Source organism: Synchiropus splendidus, chromosome 14 (genome assembly GCF_027744825.2).
Source record: "Synchiropus splendidus isolate RoL2022-P1 chromosome 14, RoL_Sspl_1.0, whole genome shotgun sequence".
In the NCBI taxonomy this organism is placed as follows: Eukaryota; Metazoa; Chordata; class Actinopteri; order Syngnathiformes; family Callionymidae; genus Synchiropus; species Synchiropus splendidus.
The window spans coordinates 14,250,808-14,274,428 of NC_071347.1; the positions used below are offsets into that span (position 1 = coordinate 14,250,808).

A 23,621-nucleotide genomic window follows, 5' to 3' on the forward strand; every position below is an offset into this window, starting at 1 on the left:
GCAGTTCATCAGTGAAGAGCCACAAAACTCTGCCGTGTCACTTTCACACCTGGGACCTTGAATTCTTCATTTGCTGGATGTGCACCGACTGACCACTAGGGGTGCTCGAAACTGATGAGGTTTCATGAAACAGTGTCCTGATTTTCAGACACCACCAGATGGCGCTGTCTGCTGTAAAATGTTTGGACCTGGAAAAACGAATTCAATGAAACCTCACATCATTTCTAACCCAAGGCCGCCATCTAGTGGCCCCTGACTTAAAGCTGGGTGTTGCTTCAGCCAGACAGCGACACCCACTGACTTTGACTCAAAGATTTGAATCAGTGACACGAGCCATCGAACAATGCGGTCGAACGACGCCACATCTTGGTTTGTTTCAGGAATACAGCTGGATTCAAGGAGCTCCTGAACCCAGTTCACAGAGAAGCAGAAGACGACGCGGCAGTTTGAGAGGTTTCTCCTAATAAACCTTGCACACAACACTGACTCATGGTGAATATTTATTATACAGTTTATAATCTCGACAAACATAAGCATAAACATTATTTATCAGTGAACCCCCTCTGCCTAAATTACACCCGAGGGTCCCGGGACCATGTCGGCAGCCTGCAGTGGCTCTTGCAGCTTCACTGCGACATCAACTGTGTCAGGTAGCGTCGCGGCTGTGGACCTGCAGAGAGGCGCTGCAGACTGGGACAGTATTTACAGTCATGGGTGGGACGAGGTGTGGGGTGGGGGTGGGTCGCCCCACATTCACGTGTTCCTCTCAGTGAGCTTATATACACTTCACTTACACTGCAGACCAACACAAGCCAAAAGAGTCGTAAAACTAATAAAACTAGAAAACATTCCACAGCAACTCCCACAAACTGAGCTGCATGACAAAGTTTGTGTCCTCAAATCAAAGTAAAAACATCCGTTTGAGCTGCGCCAACTCAAACACCATAAAAACCAAGGACGACAAAGCTTAGAACATGAGCCAGAGACGGTGGCAGGGACCGAACCAGAACCTCCGTCTGCAGAGCTCTGAGGGTGGAGGGGAGGGGGGCGGGGCACTTGTAGAGCAGCGTAACAGGTGATGTTTGTGATGTGGAACCGGGATCCCAGTGCGTGAAGAGAACGGCCGCGTTTGCTCAAGTGACTGATTCGACTTCACATTGTACAAGATCAACATTATTTGCATTTTATACATCTCACCGATTTGAAATGAAGAAAAGTAGAAGCTTGGATTGACGACGAACGTCCCTGCTGGGTTCAAGTCTCTGACCTAAAGAGGAGACGGGACTCAGTGCAGCGTCCGAACACCGGTGACACAGCTCCAGCGTGTTGGGACCCCGGCACCACGGAACTCTGGAGCTGTGACTTGAGAGGATGGAGGCGGGATGAGTGCAGGCCTGTGGCCCAGTCTGGAGTAGTGTTGGTGGTGGTGACTGGTTCATGGAAAGATTCTAGTTTCATGAGTCTATTGATGCGCGCACTGCACGCCGGGGCCGTGGTGGCCGCCCTCCTCGTCCGAGCTGTCGTTGTACGCCTCTCGTCTGCCTCCGCTGCCGGACCCTTGGCTCTTGTCGAAGTCCGTCAGTTCCACCTCCTCGGCGTCCGCCGCGATGACCGGGGAGTCGGCCCGCGCCGGCAACAAACATTCCAGCTCCTGCAAGCAAGCGGACATTCAGTCAACTGTTGGAAACATTGCTCTCGAATATTGGCCGACTTGAACCCAGACTTCGGACTCACGTTCAGTTTTTCCGGGCTGATCCAGTTGTTTTCAGGGAACTGGACGTCAAACTTGAGGTAAAGGTCTCCCTTCTCAAATGGGTTCCTGTACTGAGGCATTCCCTCCCCCTTCACCACCCGGATGGCACCTGGTGAGGGGCACAGTTGGGAGCGGCAGGTTAGTCACCAGCTGGTCAAACTCACTGGTCCTGAGACGGTAGATGTGGGTTCACCTGGTTCAATGACTTTGCCGGGCGGGTACTTGATGAGCAGCTGACGTCCATCCAGGTGTGTGAGTGTGATCTGGAACCCACAGAGAGCCTCCACCAGACCGATGCGCTGGACCACGTGGAGGTCGCTGCCTTCACGACGGAAGTCCTGAGATGATCAAAGAAACATTTAGCATCAGTGGAATGAGGTGTTTTGGTGAGAGGGACGTGGGCCGCACCTCGTGTTCCTTCTCCTGCAGCACCAGGACGATGTCTCCGGGCTCCACACCCGGCGCTTGGTCAGCCTCTCCGCTGTACGTGATCTTCTGCCCGTGCTTCATGCCCTTGTCCACGTGCACCTCCAGGAGCTTCGTCTCTTTGGACACCTTGTGGCCCTCGCACTTTTTACAGCGGTCCTTCTCGCTGATCACCTCGCCTGGACAGGAGAACACAAGTCAGCGTGTCTGGCGCGGCGCTGCTCTGCGGTGTCCGGCGCGTCACGCCACCTTCTCCGTTGCAGTCCGTGCAGACAGACTGCATCTGCTGGACCATGCCGGGGGCCAGTTGCCGGATCATGATCTTCATGCCTCGACCTCGGCAGGTCGTGCACTTCTGCACCGCTCCAGCTTTACCCCCCTGTCTGGAGGGAGAACACATGGCGGGTTAGCACAAACCTTTGAACTACAACTGAAAGCACGAGGATTTTTAAAAACTCACCCGTTGCAGGCGCCGCACAGCACATTCTTGCTGACCTGCAGTTTAGTGGTTTTGCCGTTGTAGAGGTCCTCAAGAGAAACTCTGTGTAGCACAGGTAGCATCAGCAGTTATGAGAGGCGTCGATATAAATAGCGCAGCACCACTGAAGTCCTGACATTAATATCCCGCCTTTTGGGGACCACCACTCACTTGAGAGGGTGAATCATGTCCTCTCCTCTTCTCCTGCCGCCGTTGCGGCCTCTGCCCTGTCCACCCATGAAGCCAAACAGTCCGCCGCCAAAAATGTGAGAGAAGATGTCGTCCATGCCGGGGCCGCCGCCGCCTCCTTCCCGGAGCCCCTGCTCGCCATAGCGATCATAGAGCTCCTTCTTCTCAGGGTTGGTTAGCACCTCGTAGGCAAAGCTAATCTCTTTAAACTGGAACCAAGAGAGACACAGCATTTGAGACAGAAAAGTCAGGTGACAATGAAAAGCCCAGCAGAGACACACAGCAACAGAGTTCAGTGCTCTGACAGATGACAGTGATGCTGACAAACAAAGCGGAATCCCCCGACACCAACTGTTGAGCAAGTGCTGTGACTGTTGCCATCAGCAGTGGAAACACTTGTACCTTGTCTCCGGCGTCTGGGTTCTTGTCAGGGTGGTACTCTTTGGCCAGTTTGCGATACGCCTGTGAAAATCCAAGCAGACAGTCAAATGAACGACCCGTTCAAGGGGCAACTCTTGACTCTGCTGTCAGAAACAGAAGGACAGCAGCAGCGCATCCGTTTGGAGACACAAGTGAGTTGAAGGCAGGAGAGTGTGATAGTGATGGCGGTGACTTCCAGGCTTAAAATACCACCATGAACACAGACACAGCACATTATCATAGCGGCGTCACAGTAGTGTTGGCTCAATACGTTCTGACTAACAGTCTTAATCTAATATGTGGCCCCTGCTCCTTCAGGTCCCATACAGCACTGCAACAGTTGAAGTTACGGACATATAATTCGAGAGCCAAATACTGATGAGTTTCAGAGAAGGGAAACAAGTGAATTATCTTTGCTACAGGACTTGAACTGTATGTAGAATCTGAGACTTAAACTCTCAAAATACGGTAATGTGTTTCCAACTTCTTAGATAACAAACACACCACTGGCTATTTTATGATACACAGCCAATTCAAAGTCAACCTGAAATTGTAGGTAAATAAAGGGGCGAAATCTTAGATGTCATTTGATGTAATATTCCCAGCCAGCAGCTCAGCCCAGTTATATCTAGCAACAAACAATCCAAGTATCCTCCTTCTCATGAGTCCAGTTTCAGGGCTGCTATAAAATACATAACCACACTGTTTGCTAACAGCCAGCAGAAACAGTTTCCTTCCATCAATAATAAGCATAAGAAGCAACACTGTCTTTGCAGTCCGACAAAGGGAACAATACAACTTAACATTTCCATTCCTTTTAAAATTTAAATTGAAACTAATTCTATGAAAATGTGATACGTGCTATGAAGCTATCCCACCCCCTTGAATTGCCAATATAATGTTCAGAGTAAAGAATAGCATTTTGAAAGAAACTAACGTGAGTTACTTTTCAAATATTAAATATATTGAAATACAAAATCAACTAAAGCTAAGTCGACCCTCTTTAATTGCTGGGTACACGGAGGAAAATAAGTGAGATAAATAATAAACACCTCAAACCCCGGAAGTAAAAACATTTTAAAGTCAGACATTTTGTTTACCACGCAAATTAGATTGCTAGGGGGACAAACAATGAGTGAAAATTAAACATTACGTAACACGTACGTTTTAAATTGGTAACGGATCGAAACCCGACGCGTTAACGGTACGTTTAAATTAAAAATGGTCGTGTTTACATTGAAAAGCTGCCCCTTTTACATCGTGTTTTATGGCCCAGGTGGCGTCTACTTGCTGGGGCGCCCTGACTATATACTGGTGAGCTCACACACTCGTGGTCATCAACTAAGCCTCGCAGAACTTCATATTTAAAATCATACACAAAGCAGACTTGTGTTAACAGAGTAAGGGCAAGTGAAAACTGTTCGTGTATTTTAAGAATGTTGTGCCTTTAATAACCTAGCTATCTTCATTTGCCCGGAAGCTCGGCTAAGCACACACGGAAGCTATTTAGCATTCCGGGCTAAAATACCGTGGTTTCCAGGCCAAATTGGATGAATCGTCTAAGTGGGGTGTTTAGCTGTGCCCTTGTTGTGTGGACAACTCACCTTTTTGAGTTCATTTTCGGTGGCAGAGGGTGAAACTCCGAGGATGTCGTAGAGCTTCGTATCTACTACGTTCGACATGATGCTAACCGGCGAGCACAGAGAATGAGCTGCTGCGGAGGTTCAGCTGAGAGACAGCGGCACTGCGGGTTGCCAGACGCTGAAAAATACACATACGCAACACAAACTCGACTGCGACCAAACGACTCACCTCCGCGCGGATTATGAAAACATACAACGGGTTCAATTTACTCCTCACTGTTCGCTTTTAAAATGATTTTATGTTGGTTTACACTTTCTTACCTTGGTACCTTGTTTTTTTTAATCGAAAACTTGTGGTGTGATAGTTGCACAAGCGACTATGACAAACAACGGTCTCCTTTTCAGCAAATCTTTGACATTAAAGACCGTGAATATAACATCACGATTTAAGTGCTGACAACACAGATACCTTGTGATAGATCTGAGCTTCAATCGAAAAAGGGGCAGGACATTCGTGTTTTTTTTGTTTTTTGTTTTCCCATCAAGGAGCCAATAGAAAGGTGAGGATAACACCGGGTTACTTTTATTTTTGTATTATTTCTATTTATTTAACTTATCTTTTTTTCAATAACAGCAGTATTAAATATGCTGTATAAATAAATGACCAAACAGTTAAGTAACAAGGACAAAATGGACCTAATATAATATAATATATAGATTACATGTAAGAGAACATATAAAGATGTGTAACATATGGTATCTATAAACATATTTCATTTTAGCGAATACAACTATGAACCAAACAGAAAGATAAAATAGGCAATTTAGTTCAAAATATAATTTCAATTTTCATTTTTTATTAAGATTTTCATTGGCTGCCATGTTGAATTTCCCAACTGTGGGACAAATAAAGGACATCGTAATTTTCATTAAATGTATTTTAGGAACAAGAAATAGTCACAATGATATTAAAGGGCATGTTATATTTACATTTGAACCAGAAATGGATTAAAAAAAAAAAAAAGAAACTAGACAAAAAAAATGTGAGGAAAAATGACTACTTATATATAGTTTATAGTTTTAGTCTGGCTTCATGAGGGGCGTGAAAATATAGGAAAAGTCCCTGTATGGCCACTGGGCCACACTTGCCCAGGTCAGGACACAAAGACCAGAGGCAGAGTTAAAAAGAACAACACTGAAGGAAGGACATGATCAGAAATGAATGTGTTGGAGGGACAGATCATGTGTAGACTTTGGATAGGCGATGTTGGGCTGAGACTGTAAGGGATTTCAATACCAGGCAAAAGGAGTGGAAGACAACACAGTTGACATGTCATGGTTCTCAGTCATGACTCATGACTGCAGGCTTGAATCCAACATAAATGACAAACAGAGATTAATATAAGACTGAATTGTCAGTGGATGTGTGTGCCAGTGGTTGTCTGTTTACATCCATCCAGGTGGCCTGTCCAGGGTGTCCCCGCCTCTCACTCCACATAGCTGGTTAACCCACTAAGCAAATAAATATAAAGAATAACTGAATTAATAATAATAATAAAAAGTGAGGAGATCGTTTAAAAAGTCGGCCTCTATGATTTTATCCCCCATTTTTTTTTTTTAGCAAAAAAAAGGGTGAAGGTTGGACTCTTCACGTTGAACCCATGCTGACAACAGTGATCATTTTAATTACGTTTTTTTTTTTCCTCTTCTATCCGCCATTTTGGTTCTCCAATCTGGACTCTTTGGAGGACGGGATTGTATTTTGGCGAGCGTCAAGCCCACCGCACCGGCGCTCGCTCCGCGGCTCCCTGACATTGCGAGCGAGTGTGGAGGGGAGCGGGAAGCTAACGACGCAGTCATGAAGGCGCAGCTGAGCTGAGGGCCTGCGGGTGACCTGGCAGCCGCGGGGGAGCTCGCCCATCCGACGACCACGGAAAATATGACGAGTACGAGCTAAGGTTGGTGATGAACGAGTATATTTAGCAGCACGTTGAGCTCGTCGCGGCGACGCTAACGGCTCAACAGTGACCCGCAGATGGTGATGCTGCTTCGGCATTACGCTGCGATTTAGCCGCCTCCCCAGGATCCGGCAACATGAGCGTGATGAAACGGGGGGTTTAGCCCTAATATTGACGTCCCAGTTCAGAGTATTCACTCGGGGCGAAGCTTTCGTCCTCAGCAAAGCGAAGTTACCTTGAACTTGTCATATTTACATGGTTAAAATAATGAACCATAACTGATGTACGTGTTAAGCTAATGTAAATACGAACCATTAACCGACAATATGCACGTTTGACTGCTGTGTTCACGAAATCCAGCGCAGTTTTCATCTCATCAAAATGTTTGTGCAGACACCTGTTTGTGTGTAGTATTTCAGTGAAGTAGAAACAGCCAGTACTGTTTCAGACATTCAAGCCACAGATCTTAAAGAAATATATCGCCCTGATTGTATGTTGTAGCATCAAAATGAAATATTAGAATGAGAACATCGTTTTCCAACCATGTCCCAGGATAGGTTGTCATTAAATTGGATTCAGAACCAGAAATGGCTTTGTCAGTAGTAGCTGAGTCAGCATTCTGATGTCATTGATCATACTGAGATCATGCATATATATATATATATATATGTTGCGATGAAAACTAATGCAGAGCATGAGCACTGTATATTGCCTCCAGGAACTGGAACATTTATTCAAACTTGTGCTGACCGTAAATATGATGACTAATAAAGGTTATCAACAACATCATCCGAGATATTAAGTGCATTTATGCTATTCATTTCTCCACCACGGAGTGTGCTTTCCTCCAGTTATCTGAACTATTTTACATGAATAATGTTTTAATAATCCTAACACCAGCCCTAGATCTACATTCTCTTTCATGCACACCAATGACTGTTTAAGATGGCAGAAGAATAACAAGCCAAATTTGTTGATGATCTTGTTTCTTTTGTGTCCAAATGAAAGTCAAGTCTCAAATCACAGCGCAGGAAGAGCAGCAGCCTGGTGATGAGCGTCCAATATGCTCAGGAGTGATGGGTGTAACCCTGCCGTTTGTTTATGGCGATTATTTCCTGACATTATTTCATGTTGCAGCTACGAATACCCGCCAGTGACGTCAGCCATGTTCTGGAAGTTCGACTTGCACACGGCCTCTCACCTGGAGGCTCTGCTGGACAAGGAAGATGTCACGCTCACTGAGCTCATGGACGAGGAGGACGTCCTGCAGGAGTGCAAGGCCCAGAACCGGAGGTTGTTCACTCGGATCCTTGTTAGATCCTGTCACAACACGGCCTGCTTTAACATCATCGTGCTGCCGGTGACGCTCCTCCTCTCTTCCCCCTCAGACTGCTCCTGTTCCTGTGTCAGGACCGGTGCATGCAGGAGCTGGTCCAGAAAATCACCACTGAGCCCCCTGCTGGGGGAGAGGAGACCAAGCGCTTTAAGTCAGTGACAACACCAAATTTATGAGAGAATTTAATGCAAATCGATCATAAATAAGCCGAGTAATATGATGTGTATAATCAAGCTCACTCCCCTCTTTAGGTTTAAAGCTATTTTTCGTGACTCCCCCCTCTGCTTTTCTAATAACAGGTATTCAAATATAGCATGCGAGCTGTTGACAAGTGACGTGGGAGTGATCAATGACAAGCTGGGTAATGAGGAGCCGCTGCTCGAGACTCTGTATGCCTTCCTGGAGCAGCCGTCCCCACTTAACCCCCTCCTGGCATCTTTCTTCAGCAAGACAATTGGAAACCTTATTGCGCGCAAGACGAAGCAGGTAACTGACAAATGTGTTAATAATCCAGCTGTTGATAAACAGAAGCTCTGTGTTATTCTTGGACCACGTCTCTTCCATTGCTCCTTCCTGCTCAGGTGATCAGCTTCCTGCGGCGGAAGGACGAGTTCCTTTCTTTAGTTCTCAAGCATATCGATACGTCGGCCATGATGGATGTGCTGCTGCGACTTATCAGCTGCGTGGAACCACCGCCTCTCCGGCTCGAGACGCTCACGGTGAGATGCCGCGGGAAACACTAGAGGACATTGACATTGAAATTATTCTCCACAGTGGTTGAATGAGGAGAAGTTGGCTCAGAGGCTGATCGAGCTGATTCACCCCGGGAGAGATGAAGAGGTGACGTGGTGAAGGTTTTCATTTGTCCTCGTGGTGGAATACTGATCTGCGCGACATTCTCTTGGTCACAGAGGCAGTCCAACGCATCCCAGACACTGTGCGACATCATTCGTCTGAGTCGAGACCAAGCCAGCCAGCTCCAAGAGACGTCTCAGCCGGACCCCTTGTTAACTGTGCTGGAGTCGTAAGTCTCACTTCTAACAGTGGTTCACGGGACCCGCAACTAAAACTCAGTCTGTTCTTTAGGCAGCAGTGTGTGGAGCAATTGTTGCAGAACATGTTCTCCGGAGAAAGGACCGAGAGCTGCATCATCAACGGGATTCAAGTTCTTCTCACGCTACTGGAGATCAGAAGACCTGTGTGAGTCTGCGAGGCTTTGATTCACCTCTTCTATTGTTAAACGCGTGTCAAACTCAAGGTGCTCTAAACTTGCACCAGAAACTAGACCGCCTGCAAGGTATGCAGATGACGGGTTGTTTCAAATGTAGTGTTTCATGTTGAGAACTTGCTAAAATGATCCAATAAGAATTAGATTTGGGCTCTCTGTGTGATTGAGTATGACACCTCTGCTCTGGAAAGTGACCTCCAGTGTCCCTATATCAACCCTGTTTGTGTCGCACCCCTGACAGGGTGGATGGTGTTATGGATGCTCAAGGCTTTGAGAGAAGCTACACAGTCAACAGCAGCATCCTTTTGGCCATTCAGCCCCACCTGGTTCATTTCCATCAGCTACTTCTTGAGCCACCAAAGGTACATGCACCAGTTGAATTTAAGAACTATTGTGTAGCTCTCAATATATAGTACTGAAGTGATGACAAAAGAGACCTTTTCTCTAAATGAAGGTCATTCTTTTTCTAAAATAAACATTTTAAATGTATCAGAAATGCTTTGGAAGTGTTTATTGTACTATTTTGAGCTTCACCTCAGTGTAGGGGACAGTCACGAATCGTTTCATTGGTGACCTGTCAAATCTACGGAATGTCACAGTCGGGGTGCTATTTATACATGTACGTGGTTTTCCACTTAATAACTGACTTCAGTTGTAAAATGTGAAGAGTTTACAGTATGAGTGAACAACAAAGTGACCAGTGGTGTGATGATATAGCCAACAAAAATTTGCTTTGAGTACAGAGAAGTCCGATGCTGACCAGCCTGGGTGTGCTAGAGGAACCATTGGGGAACACGCGGCTTCACGTTGCCAGACTTGTGGCGTCTCTGCTTTATACCAGCTCTGCCAGCCACGCAGTCGTAGCACAGGAACTCTGCCGACTTAATACAATGGACCTGCTCCTGGTCAGATCTGATTTCTACCTCCTCATTTCAGCCACATTTTCATCGAGAGCCTTTCCATGAAGCCGTGCGTCTGTCGTTTCAGGAGTTGTTTTTTAAGTATGTTTGGAACAACTTTCTGCACCTGCAAGTGGAGCTCTGTGTGGCTGCCATCCTGCGGCCCTGCGCTCACGAGGTCAGGCTGCAGCCTAGTTCGGGGTCCAAGGATGCCGCACTGCCCTCTGAACTCTCACCCACTCCGGAAAACTCACCATACAATTTAATGGTGACTCATGTAGGTGCCTCTGCTCACGATGAAGCAAAAATGTTTTGCACTTCATCAACTGTATCTTTATCCTCCTGCAGCTGTTCAAGCATTGCCAGCTGATCCAGAGGATCCTGGAGGCCTGGGAACAAAACGACAGGACTCAGTAAGGGTTGTTTTAACGCTGGTTTTTGCATCCTTGCTGCGCCACTTAACCCATCCTGCTTCTCTTTTTAGGTTAGAGGGAGGCATGAGGAGGGGGTACATGGGTCACCTGACCAGGATCGCCAATACTGTTGTCCACAATCTGGAGAAGGGGCCGGTACACATCCAGATCAGTAACTTAATAAACGGTACGTTCGCAAAGTTGAGCATTATTTCACGTGATAAATGAATGTATTTAAATGTCAATGTTTTCATTTGGTGTAGAGTTGCCAGACGACTACAGGCGGCGCTGGGAGACCTTTGTGGAGCAGACTCTTTCAGCAACCAACAGAAAAAACACCATTGATCTGGTAGGCTCCTCGGTTGAAGCTGTGGAATCTCATTACTCACAAATGAGTCACTTTTGATGATGATGATATTTAATCCAGATTGGCAGTGGGAACCCCCGCCCTTCCTCTGAGGACGAGATGGAGAGCCCCTTCCCAAAAGAGCTGACAGTGCAGCAGGTGCAAGTGAACTCATCATGGAGAAACAGCATTCAGCTGTGGCATCTAATGGAGTTCTGTGATATTAGGCCTTTTCAGATTATCAGATTCAGCAGATGACTGCGAACTTTGTGGATCAGTTCGGCTTCAATGACGAGGATTTCGCCGATCATGAGGACCGCATCGGGTATTCTGACTGACCTATTCTGACCTCTTAACCTGGACGTGGTTTAACAATGTGCAATGCAATTGCAGAGCCAAGTTTGACCGGATAGCTGAGATCAATATGGCCATGCATGTGCAGGACAGTGTGAGTTGATCTTCATTCTTTAGACTCAACTATTGAATAGTTCATATCTTAGTTCCACCTGTGCTATGTTTCCTAAATGTTGCTCCAAGTGTGCTCGTCTTCAGAGACTTGCAGTGACAAAGCTTTTTTCCCTGCAGCAGCCAAGCACGACTGTATACGACTCTCGCTCCATGGGCAAAATTCAGGTCTTTGATGATGACGATGAAGAAGACATCTGGGAGGAGAACCAGACCAACTATGCAACACAAACAAAAGCTCGTAACAGGTTGGAGTACAGTTGTAGCATTCCCTGTTGTTAATGTGGGTAAAGGATATTTCAGAGCAGCACTTATCTCTGGACCAGGTTTGGAGCCTCCCAGGCCGCCCCGAGACCAGCGGCGACCAAATCCCGCCAAGAAGCAGCCGGTTACGACAGCGAAGACTCAGACTCTGAAGCGGAAGAGCTCAAAGATGAACTGGATCCTTTCTCAAGTCCAATCCACACAGATACAACAAAGAGTGAGAGCGAGTCAAGCTTTAAAAAAAAGCCAGTGACCGTCCCTGACTCGTTTCACTTCTCTCCGTTTTGCAGGCTGTGACTGGATAGCAGATTTTGGGGAGGTCAATTCTAAGGCGCCTGCTGCTGGTGTTGGCTTTGCAGGCTGGGAAAGTTCTGCTGATGAACCAGCTGCCACAGAAGCGGAGAAAGGCTGGGCCAAGTTCACAGACTTCCAGCCCTTCTGTTGGTGGGTTCAGGACTCCACAACAATCCTGACTAGAACTAGTGGCCCACACATATTGCATGTGTCTCTAGGAAGCACAATATTTTCATTTGTGCTGTAAAATACACAGCAGGATACTTTCAGCAGCATGTGCTCTTTATTCTTTAAAATCCCATTTACTCTCAATCTTTAAAATTATTCTGACTGGTGTGAAATGTGTTTCCAGCTCTGAAACTGGCCCACGGTGTAACTCTCCCGTGGACTCAGAACTGAACAAACCAAATGTGAATGGTAAGCGCCGGAACATTTATAGCTGCTGTATATCAGTTCGTGTGACAGTAGATTTTTTCCTCTGTTCCACAGCGTGTGTGTGGAATGTCTGTGGGAGCAGGAAAGCTCCACTGGTGGCATCAGATGGCTCTTCCTCAAACAGCTCAGACAGCGAAGAAGAGACCAAAACGGGGTCTGTTTCCTCTGAGACAGTCACCAGTGGAGCAGCCAAGGAGACCACCCAGCTCACCGCAGATGCAAAAAACGAGAAGGCACCTTCCACCAGGTAGTGTTGCACACACTCTCACGACTGTCCTCAGTAGCTGGTTCTACACAGAGATCAACAGGAGACGTTGACCTTTTAAACCCCCTCACATGTTCATTCAGCTTGGTCCTGCTCCTGCTATTGTTTAGTCAGTACTTTGTTGTGTGGTATTTGTTGTCGACTTACACAAACTGTCATCACCAATTATTATTTTTGGTTTGTTTCCAGTGGGGAAACTGCTGCGCCAGACACTGAAAGTGGAAGGGGAGATGCTTCAAGTCCCAGTCCAATCACCCAACCAGCCGCTGTCACACAGTGAGTGGCTCTGTGTGGAGGGATTTCCATTCATACCGCGATACAATTTGATTTCACTAATTCATAAAAGCTGATGACACTTCTGTTATCTCAACGCTGGTGGTTACTGTGGCCCAGTGAGCGGCAGAAAAACGAAGAAAAAGAAAGTCTGTGCAACTGAAGTTGCCAACAATCACAGTGTGTTTGGATTTGACCAGAACTAAGGAGTGTTTTCTTGGGTTAGCTGAACCCCTCCGAACCCAACTCATTTCCTATGTGTGATCCGTTGACAGAGAGAAGCATCCCTGTGCCAATGGACCTACCCAGTGATGACCCACTCCTCACACTCATCGTCCGGCTCACAGCTTTGCCTCCCTCTGTTCCTGTCACCGTCTCTTTGTCCTTCCTTTCCCTGAGGAAGTGAAATGGAACATCATCAGTGTTGAGGTCAGACCTTCTGTCCGAGTCTCCCGGTCCACAAGCACACACAGAGACACATGAAGACATATTGTGTAGGAAAGTAGTTTCACCCACCTAACATTGTTTTATAAGTGAGGAAAACAAAAGAAAAAAGTGCCAAATTGCTCTTTTACTTTTAAAGAAAACTACAAAGCCAAAGTATGCCATGTACTAAATATGAACTAAAACTGAACATAAAATATAACAAAAGTAAACTTCATTTCTCTGCATACTGTCACTCAGCAAGCAAGATTCTATCTACCCAAACATGACTAAAGATGTCACGAAAAGACTGGTTCACTAACATGAATGAAGCATAAAGCTTAACCTGAAATCAGTGACTCAAGAGACACTTTTTTTATGTATTGGCCTGCTCCACTAACTCCAAGTGCCATCGTGATTGCACAAGTACCCATCATCAACAGCCCTCCATCCGTGATTTATTTGTATATCTCGAGAGGAAATCTCACACATGATGTCACACTTCCTTCTGATGGACCCATGTAGATTAGACAAGTGTTGGTCTGTTGTGTCCTTATATGTAGATGACGTGCCTGTTTCCATATTTGTGCGACTGAGCTCTGTCTTAAGGTACAGGGCCTATTCTCAGGTCAAAGGTGAGGTATGCAGACGTTCAAAGAAAGCACACGCACAGTTTGACACACACACACACACGTGCTGTATCACACGGCTATATATATAATAATAATACCTGTGCAAAAACACAGACTTAGAGCTGTTTAAATGTAACATTGTGAAATTTGAATCTGTACTAGGTCGTGGCTAATCTTGGTGACATGAATACATAACATACATGTAAACAAGTATATACAAATCACCATATATATCTATATTTTTTAAACCCAATGTAAGAAACATTGTATTTAGCAGCTTCCAACGTGTGTGTTGAAAAGACGCAATAATAATTTGAGTTTTTGTTACTATCCCAGCATCAGTTCTAGATTGGGAATGATCAGAAGTCGGCAGCACGTCTTCCATTTAGCGTCATTGTTTATGAAATCTTGCTTTGTTGGGAGACTTATTTAAACGTTTTTATCAGGGTTTTTTTTTTTCGATTATTTTTTAAGCTTGTTTACGGCGATTTTACCTCTTGATTATTTTTGTGCTGCTATTTTTTAAAGCACTGACTATATAGAAGAAGTGATCTAAACAGTGACTTCAGGGTTTTGAGTTCTTAGTTGCACTAAATGTGGAGGAAGGAACCTCAAACGTCATCGGTCAAATCGCTCTCAAACATACCAGTTTAATATACTGAGAATCATCGAGTTGCACTTGGGAGGAGGAGCGATTGTGGTTTGGTTGCTTAAATGAAGGGAACTGTAATGTCATGAAATACATATATATACAAATATAAATACATTAACGTGGAAGTTTTGCACCTTTGAGTCACTTTGTTTGATATTTAACTAAAAGGAAAAGCAAAATGCTCGATTGCACTTTTATGTATTTCCAAAGCGATGTGGAAAATTTGCTGAGTAATAGTTTCTGCCTGAGGGCACACTCACCAGAAAACACTTTAAACATGAAAAGTCCTAGAAGTGAAGTCTCTTTGTTGTGTCTTCTTGCTGTTTTTCCCCCAATCACACGACCACATGTATTGACACACAACCCAGTCCGGAGTGACCGCATTGATGTCAGATGTGGTCAGGATCCTTCCCATGCAGCAGAATGTCACCACCTCCTTTTATCGTCCCCAGAAATTTGGTTTGTACAGTCGCTACGGAACCGTTGTCACGTTTGTCGTCAGTAAAACATTAGCTTTTCGTACGTTTTAGGTGCAAACTGACTCACTATTTTGTGTGTTACTGTTGTTCAGCTCGATTAGTAACTGAAGTGTAATATCTGTCACAGTAGAAAAGAGACACTTGAGGTTGCGGTCTTGGAAGAAATACAGGATACTAATGTATGTGTGGTGTGTTGAAACAAACTAGTGAAATTCATTTAGACAAATGTTTTCATCGCACATGATGACATCGGAGTGAAAGATGACAAACTTGCAAATCAATAACATCAAAATCTCTCATTGAGAAAATAAGTGCTGGGGTGAATCATGAAAATAGGATTCTGGACTAATATTCTGGACACACTTTGTTTTGACTGGCCGCCGATGATGATGATGATGATGATGTTGAAAGCGCATGCTTCTGTAATAGGCGAGTGAGTAAACATGGTGAGGCTGGTCTAGTGTGAGTGTGCCCTCAGTCTTCCTCAGGGCAGAGATGGACAAATGCGAATGCTGTTTTTTTTTTTTTTTTACTTTTTATGGTCTAATATAGACGATAATATCTGCTAAGTGAATATAATTTACTGCTTTAAGAATTGCATTTGTCACATAACAGATGTATCAATCTCACAGAAGAAAACAACGTAGTTTGGAGTCAGGTTCCAGAGAGAAAACAGAGATGTCTCCTCAAGAGTCAGAAAGTGTTTGCGTCTCTTTTGCCAAAACAGCTGATGTCCATGTGCCCGGTCCGTTTCCATCTCCACGTGTGTGTTCAATGTTCCACTGCACATTAGGTCTGCACGATATCGTGAAAACATGTGAGCACTTAACATGAACATAGTGTTCACCTCAAGTTTGGCACTTTGGTTCTAGTCACTTTTAAAAAACATGAAAATGGATTTCACCCTTAATGCGCATTAACAATCTGTTATTAACCTTTCTGAATGGCATCCACCTTCATATTGAGACTGTAGATACATCATTTTGTTATTATTTTTTTGTCTCTTCCTCTCACTGAATGTCACTGTGATGCTTCTGGTGTTGCTGATAAGTTGAGGAGAGCACAGTCTCCAGACACACTGGTAACACGGGAATTATCGTGCAGCCCTAATGGCAAGAAGCGCACACCATCTCAAAGTGCTCTACAGTGCGAGAGGTGCAAAGAAACACCCTTGAGATGTCCGATCCTATCAGTGGTTACATATGATCCGACTCTTAATGTTTCCGCACCTCTGCTTATTAAAAGTCTCTAAATGGGTCATGCATCTCATGGCTTTGTTGAAAATGCCTTTTTGTGAACTGATGCTGGTGTTTTCAGGAGATTGTTTTCATTTAGAATGTACTGTGTATGTTACCTACTGTCAAGTTAGCTAGTACATTGAAATCTGAACCCAATAAATAAATAAATAAATATATATATCTATGAGCAAAGCGCCTGGGTTTGTTATTTGAACACTCCTCTGTGCTACACAACACAATGGGTGGGAGATATTTACCTTCAGGGCTGGTGAGATTATGTTTCGTCCAAGGAAAATGACTGAAGGTCTCCTGCACACCCTCTGGATTAATCCTACACCTGCTCTGTCTGCAAACACAAAGCACAGAGACGCTCACCGCTGCAGGCGGAGGTGAAGATCGTTCAGGACACAGCGGAGGAGGATCTTTACATCCATCTGTCGTGACACATTTCTTACACCTCTCATATTTACAACACGCTCGCATTGGGCGTCATCAACTTTTAAGACTTTGTGAACCATGGTAGTCGAACTGGAGACAGACTGGGGTTGGTAGTTGAAGCCTACAAGTGTGAAATGCCCTCACAACAAGAGATGATAAATTACTGTATAAACACATGCAAACGTTGACGACTGCTGGGATTAAAACAAGCAATGACAGATGATCGAACAATGACTGATAGTTAGGAAACATATTACAAAGCTCATACAAGGGTTTATCAATGGAAAGACGTCTAGCTGTGTATCTGGGAGCTGGACAAGATAACCACAATGAGAGCTCACTATTAAGCAGTGTGGAGCAAGAGGTTGGAGACTGGGGAAGCAGGACGAAATAGAAAAGCACTCAGTGAATGTGGACCTCCACCAAGCAGCTCATTTCTACCGCTGCCAATTACCTCATGGACAGAGTAACTCCCAAACACGCCAATGCTTTTCAGTACAACTTTCAGGGTTGTTTGGAAATGGACAAACAAAGGAAAACAAAGCCAGAAAACCAGACTTTACAAATCTTATTCATCATCATCGCCTTCACTACTGCCTCTTGCGTGTGTGCGTGTGCGTGTGTGTGTGTTATTGGAGCTCTACATTGTGATTGCCACCAGCTGTCTGGTAAAGCTCATTGTAGTCGTAGTAGTAGTTACATTTCTGACATCATCAACTTGTGCAACAATATCAATATTGGGTGGTAATGTTCAGCTTGGTGGAAGTATGCAATGTGTCAGTTTTAGCTATGTATCTATTTGCTTCTTTTTATCATTTAGAATACCAATATTTTCATCCGGATGAAGACAAATTCATATTATTTAAGTTTATTTTACTTAAATATGGATCTGGAGGTTACTAGGAACAGACTCCGTGAGACCCACCAAATGATGTCTGGACGAATACATCAACACTATAGGACACACGTTCTTTACATGACATTACTTTACATTGTGTCTTCTTGGCACTTGCCAGGCAAGATATAAACACTGGGTAGAAATTCCTGAGCCCATCTTTATTACACATTCATTTTCATTTTCAAAGAAATTTGACTGGATGAAGCAAAAAGACCTGGGGCTGTCTAGTATTTCTCGCTTTCACCAGGCCATTCTACACATGTATAGCAAGTATTCGGTTGCAGAGCTGTGAGTAAAAAGAGGAGGAGTTGTGTTTTTTTCTCTGGTTCATGGAGAACCTGCCTGTCCGCTTGGAGCAGAGAGGAGGAGCCTGTGGGTGTGGGACTCCTAACAAAGGAGACGGACTCACACCAACTCTGGAGAACTGAAGGGAAGACAGCTGGAAGCAATCCTCAAGTCCTGGACTTTTCTAACTTTTCATTCAGGATTCCTGTTCATGACTTCTGTCGGCGGTGTGGGTCGATCCGTCAGCTGGGAGATGTGTGTGCTACTGTGACGTTCCTGACATGTGTGCTGGTGTGTTTGGGATGGAAAGCTTGTGCTGTCAAGACCTACAGTTGTGCTCTTAGGTCTTCACCATGGGGGGTTGCCATAGCTACCCCTCAGCCACCAAGGCGGACGACAGCGCGCTTCATCCTTCTGAGGCCGACAACGAAAAACTGTGAGTTAAGTTTTCCGCCTCTCATCGTCGTGAGTCCAGTGTTGTGACTTTAATCTTCACCAATGAGGGTCAACAGTTTCCTCCTCAGTATCTGCATTCGACCCGTGCGCCTCTACAGATGTTTCACAGAGGAATGTTCTTCAGATAAGAGCATGTTCGCCGCATACTTCTCTGATGGCATCAGTGAACTACAGACGCTGGTGAAGCCAAACACGGCAGCGGAGTAAATGTGTAATTGCAGAGCTCCTGTGCAAATGTTTGCTCGCAGCCAAATCTTTGGTCGTCAGCGGGAGACGACTGTTGATTTCACCCTCATGTTGGTGGAGGTAAAAGTAAACAGACGGTTGGGAGTGGGAAAGCGGGGTCAGAGAGGAGTGTGTTTACACTCAAACACGGCAGATCAGGGTTTTGTGTCACCACAACTGGTAGCCAGTTGTCAAACCACTGTACCAGAGTGTGTGTTTAGATTGTCGTGAGGTTCTGCCCTGCCTTAGGAGCCTGTGTTTACATTCTTCTATTCCTCCCGCTCTACCTCCGCTGACCTTCCTAACAAAGACCTCCTGTTAAAGCCATTAAACCAACGTCTCCAAACCAACTCTCCAACACAAGCCCACACAACGTTCTCTTATCACAGAAGGGAAGGTCACCCTCAGTAAACTGTCAGCTGCTGGCTGGACGTCTAAAAACAGTGTTGCAGCTGCCTGCGTCTGCACACACTTGAAGGAATCTGCTGCACAAAAGTCCAATTGGACTCCAGAACATCTCGCCTGAGCTGCGCTCCGCTGCTTTGCATGAAGTCAAATAATGTCCGGGACGTCAGCATCCATCATTTCCTTGGCAGTCACAGGGGCTTGTCACTATTTACGTGATGTATAATAACTTTATTGAAAACACACAAAGATATAGCTCCTTTGGGAAACGGGGTTCCTGGTTCGCATCCTGGAATAAACCTGAGCAAACATTACAGCAAGGGCGTCAGTAGTAAAACTATATTCTGTTTACACAGATTTAATCAGATCTGGGATTAGTTTGGAGCCAAACCCCGAACTGTTCCTTCTTTGTCTCTCTCAGGTGGAATTGGAAACAAGGACAAAACACCGAGAAGTTTGTGAGATAGAAGAGCGGGGAATGTTCCTGACATTCTGCAGATGGAATGTGATAGTTTACCTACCTGACGTCAGGATCACATAGAGTCAGCCTCAGAAAGTGATGCAAACTCACTTTGTGTTTCACTATGGAAAACAAAAACACACATATGCAGACAATGACCAAGCTTCTCCCTGCTTATCTCCCATTATCCTATTTGTTTTGTGTCTGGTTTTCAGGAGAAAGCCAGTCCACTGCTTTGCTGTACTATTTAGGTTCTATAGTAGTCCTGTGGTTCAGTTTCCGCTGCTTCTCTTTTTCCAGCTGGAGTAAGCACCAGCCTCCTTTAACACTTTATTACTGCTCATATAATTGTAACTACAGTAAATGTCACTACGGGTTGTTAGTGGAAGATACAAACGGAGGTTCGCTGAGATCAGCACGCCCAAAACGCTTTGGTTTGCTCAACTGCGAATAGATATTTACAGTCGGCCATTACCAGACACAGCCGTTGCCTCGTAAACAGCAATTAAGTCTGAAATTATCGCTGCTTAGGTTGCAGCAGACTATTGTTTTCATGAGCTTGCAGTCGATTATCTTGTTGCTGCAGTGGGCACATCAGTCCACTGAACTGTCAATGATTTTATTCCTCCTCTTTCCTCTCAAGGGGGATCAACAACAACAACCTGGAGGAGCGTCCGTACCTGCAGCAAGAGTACGTCTGTCAGCAGATCACACAGGTGGACATGCTGACCCTCACGCGGCTGCCCTCTGGCGTGGACAAGGCAGAGTGGCTCGCCAACAACAGTAAGAGCAGAGCACCAGTGATCTTCCGCCCCCTTAAAAACTGATTTTACAATGTTGTTTTTTTTGCAGCAGTGGCATTTTTCAAGCACATAAACCTGTTCTCCAGCGCTCTGTCTGAGTTCTGCACGCCCAGCACCTGCCCCAACGCATGTGGACCTGGCAACACGTAAGTCAACTCAGCATCATCCCGATATATTTTCATTATTTTCAAGCACTCACTAGAGCAAAGGTGCGATGCATTCACAGAAATCTGTACTTTTGGTTTCTGCTTGTTTCTTTTGTATTATTATTTAAATGGTGAATGGGCTTTCAAAAAAAAAAATCTTTACCCTATAATTTATAGTATATAATTCACCATATATTGAGTCATTTATTTCACCAAAATAGTTTCAAAGGTTTCCTCCTTATGATTCGCCACTTGCTGTCGAAAAAATATATTTTTGGAATGTTATTCAACTCTTCAGGAAAAAAAAAAACGCCATCAAATGTGGTTTACACACATTTTATAATAATGACAGGCGTCATACTTTTATGGCCCCGAGCTATAGTTGCACACACCTGTAGTACTGGATTTGGAGGTCAAAGTTGGTTGAGTTATCTCCCAGAATCAGGTCACACAGTTCGGCATGTGGCAGGTTGGGATTTCATGTTCCACTACAGATATGACAGACAAAGTTAACCTCATACGAGAGCATTGTGTCTACTCTGCTGTTTATATTATAAAAGGTCAGTTTTCTGAGTAAGACAATGGGTTCTAACTTCCTGCTACTGTTCCATTGTTAAGAGTTTACTTCTGGAACGACGACCACGGCAGGAAACTCAAGTGCTCTGCTCCTCTCTATTTCGACTACGCCATGTCATACATTCAAGAGCTCCTCACGGATGAAGATGTTTTCCCTACCAGAGCTGGTACGACCACGTTCATCACCTCACCATTCCATGACCGTTTTCCGTCTCCACTGACTCGTCGTACTTTTCCTCAGGCTCGGTGTTTCCAACAGGCTTCATCTTCTTGGTCCATAAAGTCTTCATGTTGTTGTTCAGGACTCTGGCTCACATTTACTGGGCCCACTACAGAGAGACTCTGGCTCTGGGACTGCACCCCCACCTCAACACACTGTTTGCACACTTCACGCTCTTCTGCCAGCAGCATGAACTTCTGGATCCAGAAGAGACTGAACCGCTCCAGGACCTCATCACGGCTCTGCGGCACCAAGAACAACCTTGAAAGTGAAACCACACACATATTGCATGCTCGTCTCCTCCGCCACAACCAGATTTATGTTCGAGTCAGTGACTTTCCTCCTCGTGCCCAAGTTGCGGCGCATGGATTGAGAACATCTGGTATTTGAACCGAAGAGAAAAAAACAGTTTTTGCTTTGAAAAGTGAAGAATCTGATTCTGCCCTTGTTGTACATTGAGACAGTTGTTTGATGTTGCATGTTGATGTATTTCTAATTATCTATTTTATTTCAGAGACGAAGATCCTCATGGTCGTATACAGGAAATTCAAATGTTACACAAATAAACTGAGGAATTAATATTTGTCTTTACTGCTGAACCTACAGTGAATTTTCCCGGCTGACTTTGCAAACTAATATTTATTTTTATATTTCCAGAACTACTTTTACTATTTACTAAATCCGCAGGTTCCTCCAGACTAAGTGTGTATGTGTCCATAAAATGTACAGAAATGTGGATTTGTTATTGCACACAAGCACCTAGCATATATGAGACCATCCGACCAGAGAGACAGCAGAATTCCCTGCGTGTTCACATCCCCATGTAGACTGTGATCTTGCAGGCAACTGTTAAAGAACAGCGCCATCTGCTGTCATATCAGACGCAATGCATTTTCACGTCACACACACACACACACACTCGTACCGCTGTCTTTGTGGGGACATTTCACTGACCGGTCAAAATGTCCTCACAAGTAGGTGTGCTTCCGAGAATTGGTCCCCACAAGTATAGCTATACATGGTATACACAGACAGAGAGAGATCAATGTGTGACAAGTGAGTGAGGACGCTTACTCACATTGAGAGAGGTGGAACTACAACTTCTCTGATTTCAGCCTGAGGTGACAGCAAACTCGACAGCGCAATATAAAGCTTCTCTGCCTGCAAAACAACCGGAGCGACAGGCCATAAGAGTGGATTGAGTGGAGACACAAAGACACAGAGATTTGCTCTTGTGATGGACGTGCTAATGCATATGCTGGTCTCCGACTGGAGGATCACAGCGGTGTAAACTGAGCTTACAGGGTAAGACTGCAGGGTGCTGAGTCACACACGCGCCGGGCTCAGTTTTTCAATCAAGGCGAGCGGTCGCCTCTGCACAGGGAATTCTTTCTATCAGTGAAAGAAAAGATGTCCTTGTACAGAGAGCAGCTACACACTTGGGGAATATAATGGTGCCAATGCAAACTCAGTGACTCTGATATTCAACTCCACCATGCACACTGAATTTTATGATCTGTACTTTTATCCAGATGAGAGATTTCAGACTTCTGATCTGATCAGACTAGATTAGAGCTGCTCAGTCTTACTCGAATTAAGACTTTGCGGTGTATTTTGTCATCAACGAATGCACGAACAGGTGGGAGAGACACAAAGTGAGAAGCAAAAAAATCAGTCCTTCTGTATCAAGGGCGTCATGTTTTGCGAGTCTCACGCTGTATTAATGCCTACATAAAATTTGCTCCAAAACAAACTAAATGCACACTTAATTCAAAGGTTTCCAAACAGGTTGACGACAAATGAACTCTCACATATCACTGCCAGACAAACACTTGTTTCAAGTCTACACAACTGAGCACACAATGGACCCTCCGCCCTCAGAGAGGTGATCTAGTTCTGCAAACTGACTAAACATCACAAACCTGTAAACAAAATAAAATAAAAAAAGTAAGTAAAATATTTTACTGTTGCTTGGAACACACTGGCATTTATTCTACTGTCTGACATGAGAAGAAAGTAAAAATATGGCTACAAAAAAATCCATATTTTTATGGCAACAAAAAATGTGGCAAAAAACATTTCAATAACACTCAACACAAAAAAAAAAAACCGAATCAACACCACAAAGTCACTCATCCAACATCAACTGATGCATGTAACTCTCTCTCTCTCTCTCTCTCTCTCTCTCTCTCTCTCTCTCTCTCTCTCTCTCTCTCTCTCTCTCTCTCTCTCTCTCTCTCTCTCTCTCTCTCTCTATATA

The 23,621-nt window shown here is 44.8% G+C and overlaps 3 protein-coding genes across 5 annotated transcripts; 2 read left to right on the forward strand and 1 right to left on the reverse strand.

The window, feature by feature from the left end:
- Positions 1-712: 712 nt before the first annotated feature.
- Positions 713-5,301, reverse strand: dnaja2b (DnaJ heat shock protein family (Hsp40) member A2b). Its single transcript, XM_053886871.1, has 10 exons — positions 5,171-5,301; positions 4,871-5,027; positions 3,249-3,308; positions 2,829-3,055; positions 2,640-2,720; positions 2,429-2,562; positions 2,162-2,358; positions 1,947-2,091; positions 1,735-1,862; positions 713-1,651 (listed from the first exon to the last, which is right to left on the reverse strand). The coding sequence occupies exons 2-10, from the start codon at positions 4,946-4,948 to the stop codon at positions 1,463-1,465; spliced, it is 1,239 nt and encodes a 412-aa protein (XP_053742846.1). The 5' UTR covers positions 4,949-5,027; positions 5,171-5,301; the 3' UTR covers positions 713-1,462.
- Positions 5,302-5,331: 30 nt separating this feature from the next.
- Positions 5,332-16,625, forward strand: ppp6r2b (protein phosphatase 6, regulatory subunit 2b). 3 transcript variants are annotated; one of them, XM_053886868.1, is made up of 25 exons: positions 5,332-5,409; positions 6,598-6,807; positions 7,945-8,100; positions 8,196-8,294; positions 8,443-8,629; positions 8,725-8,862; positions 8,918-8,983; positions 9,055-9,167; positions 9,230-9,343; positions 9,613-9,733; positions 10,115-10,276; positions 10,359-10,547; positions 10,619-10,683; positions 10,755-10,870; positions 10,947-11,032; positions 11,111-11,188; positions 11,257-11,354; positions 11,423-11,477; positions 11,615-11,742; positions 11,821-11,975; positions 12,049-12,202; positions 12,405-12,469; positions 12,542-12,734; positions 12,942-13,028; positions 13,301-16,625. In XM_053886868.1, the coding sequence occupies exons 3-25, from the start codon at positions 7,973-7,975 to the stop codon at positions 13,335-13,337; spliced, it is 2,634 nt and encodes an 877-aa protein (XP_053742843.1). In that variant the 5' UTR covers positions 5,332-5,409; positions 6,598-6,807; positions 7,945-7,972; the 3' UTR covers positions 13,338-16,625. The 3 variants fall into 3 exon arrangements, with proteins under 3 accessions (XP_053742843.1, XP_053742844.1, XP_053742842.1); XM_053886869.1 differs by lacking the exon at positions 5,332-5,409 and having other exon boundaries at positions 6,526-6,807; positions 11,618-11,742; XM_053886867.1 differs by lacking the exon at positions 5,332-5,409 and having other exon boundaries at positions 6,536-6,807.
- A 1,520-nt stretch (positions 16,626-18,145) lies between these two features.
- On the forward strand, positions 18,146-21,950 carry LOC128771430 (MOB kinase activator 2). Its single transcript, XM_053886874.1, has 5 exons — positions 18,146-18,506; positions 20,260-20,399; positions 20,469-20,565; positions 21,184-21,308; positions 21,383-21,950. Exons 1-5 carry the CDS (start codon positions 18,424-18,426, stop codon positions 21,625-21,627), a joined length of 690 nt encoding a protein of 229 aa, XP_053742849.1. The 5' UTR covers positions 18,146-18,423; the 3' UTR covers positions 21,628-21,950.
- The last annotated feature ends 1,671 nt before the right edge of the window (positions 21,951-23,621 follow it).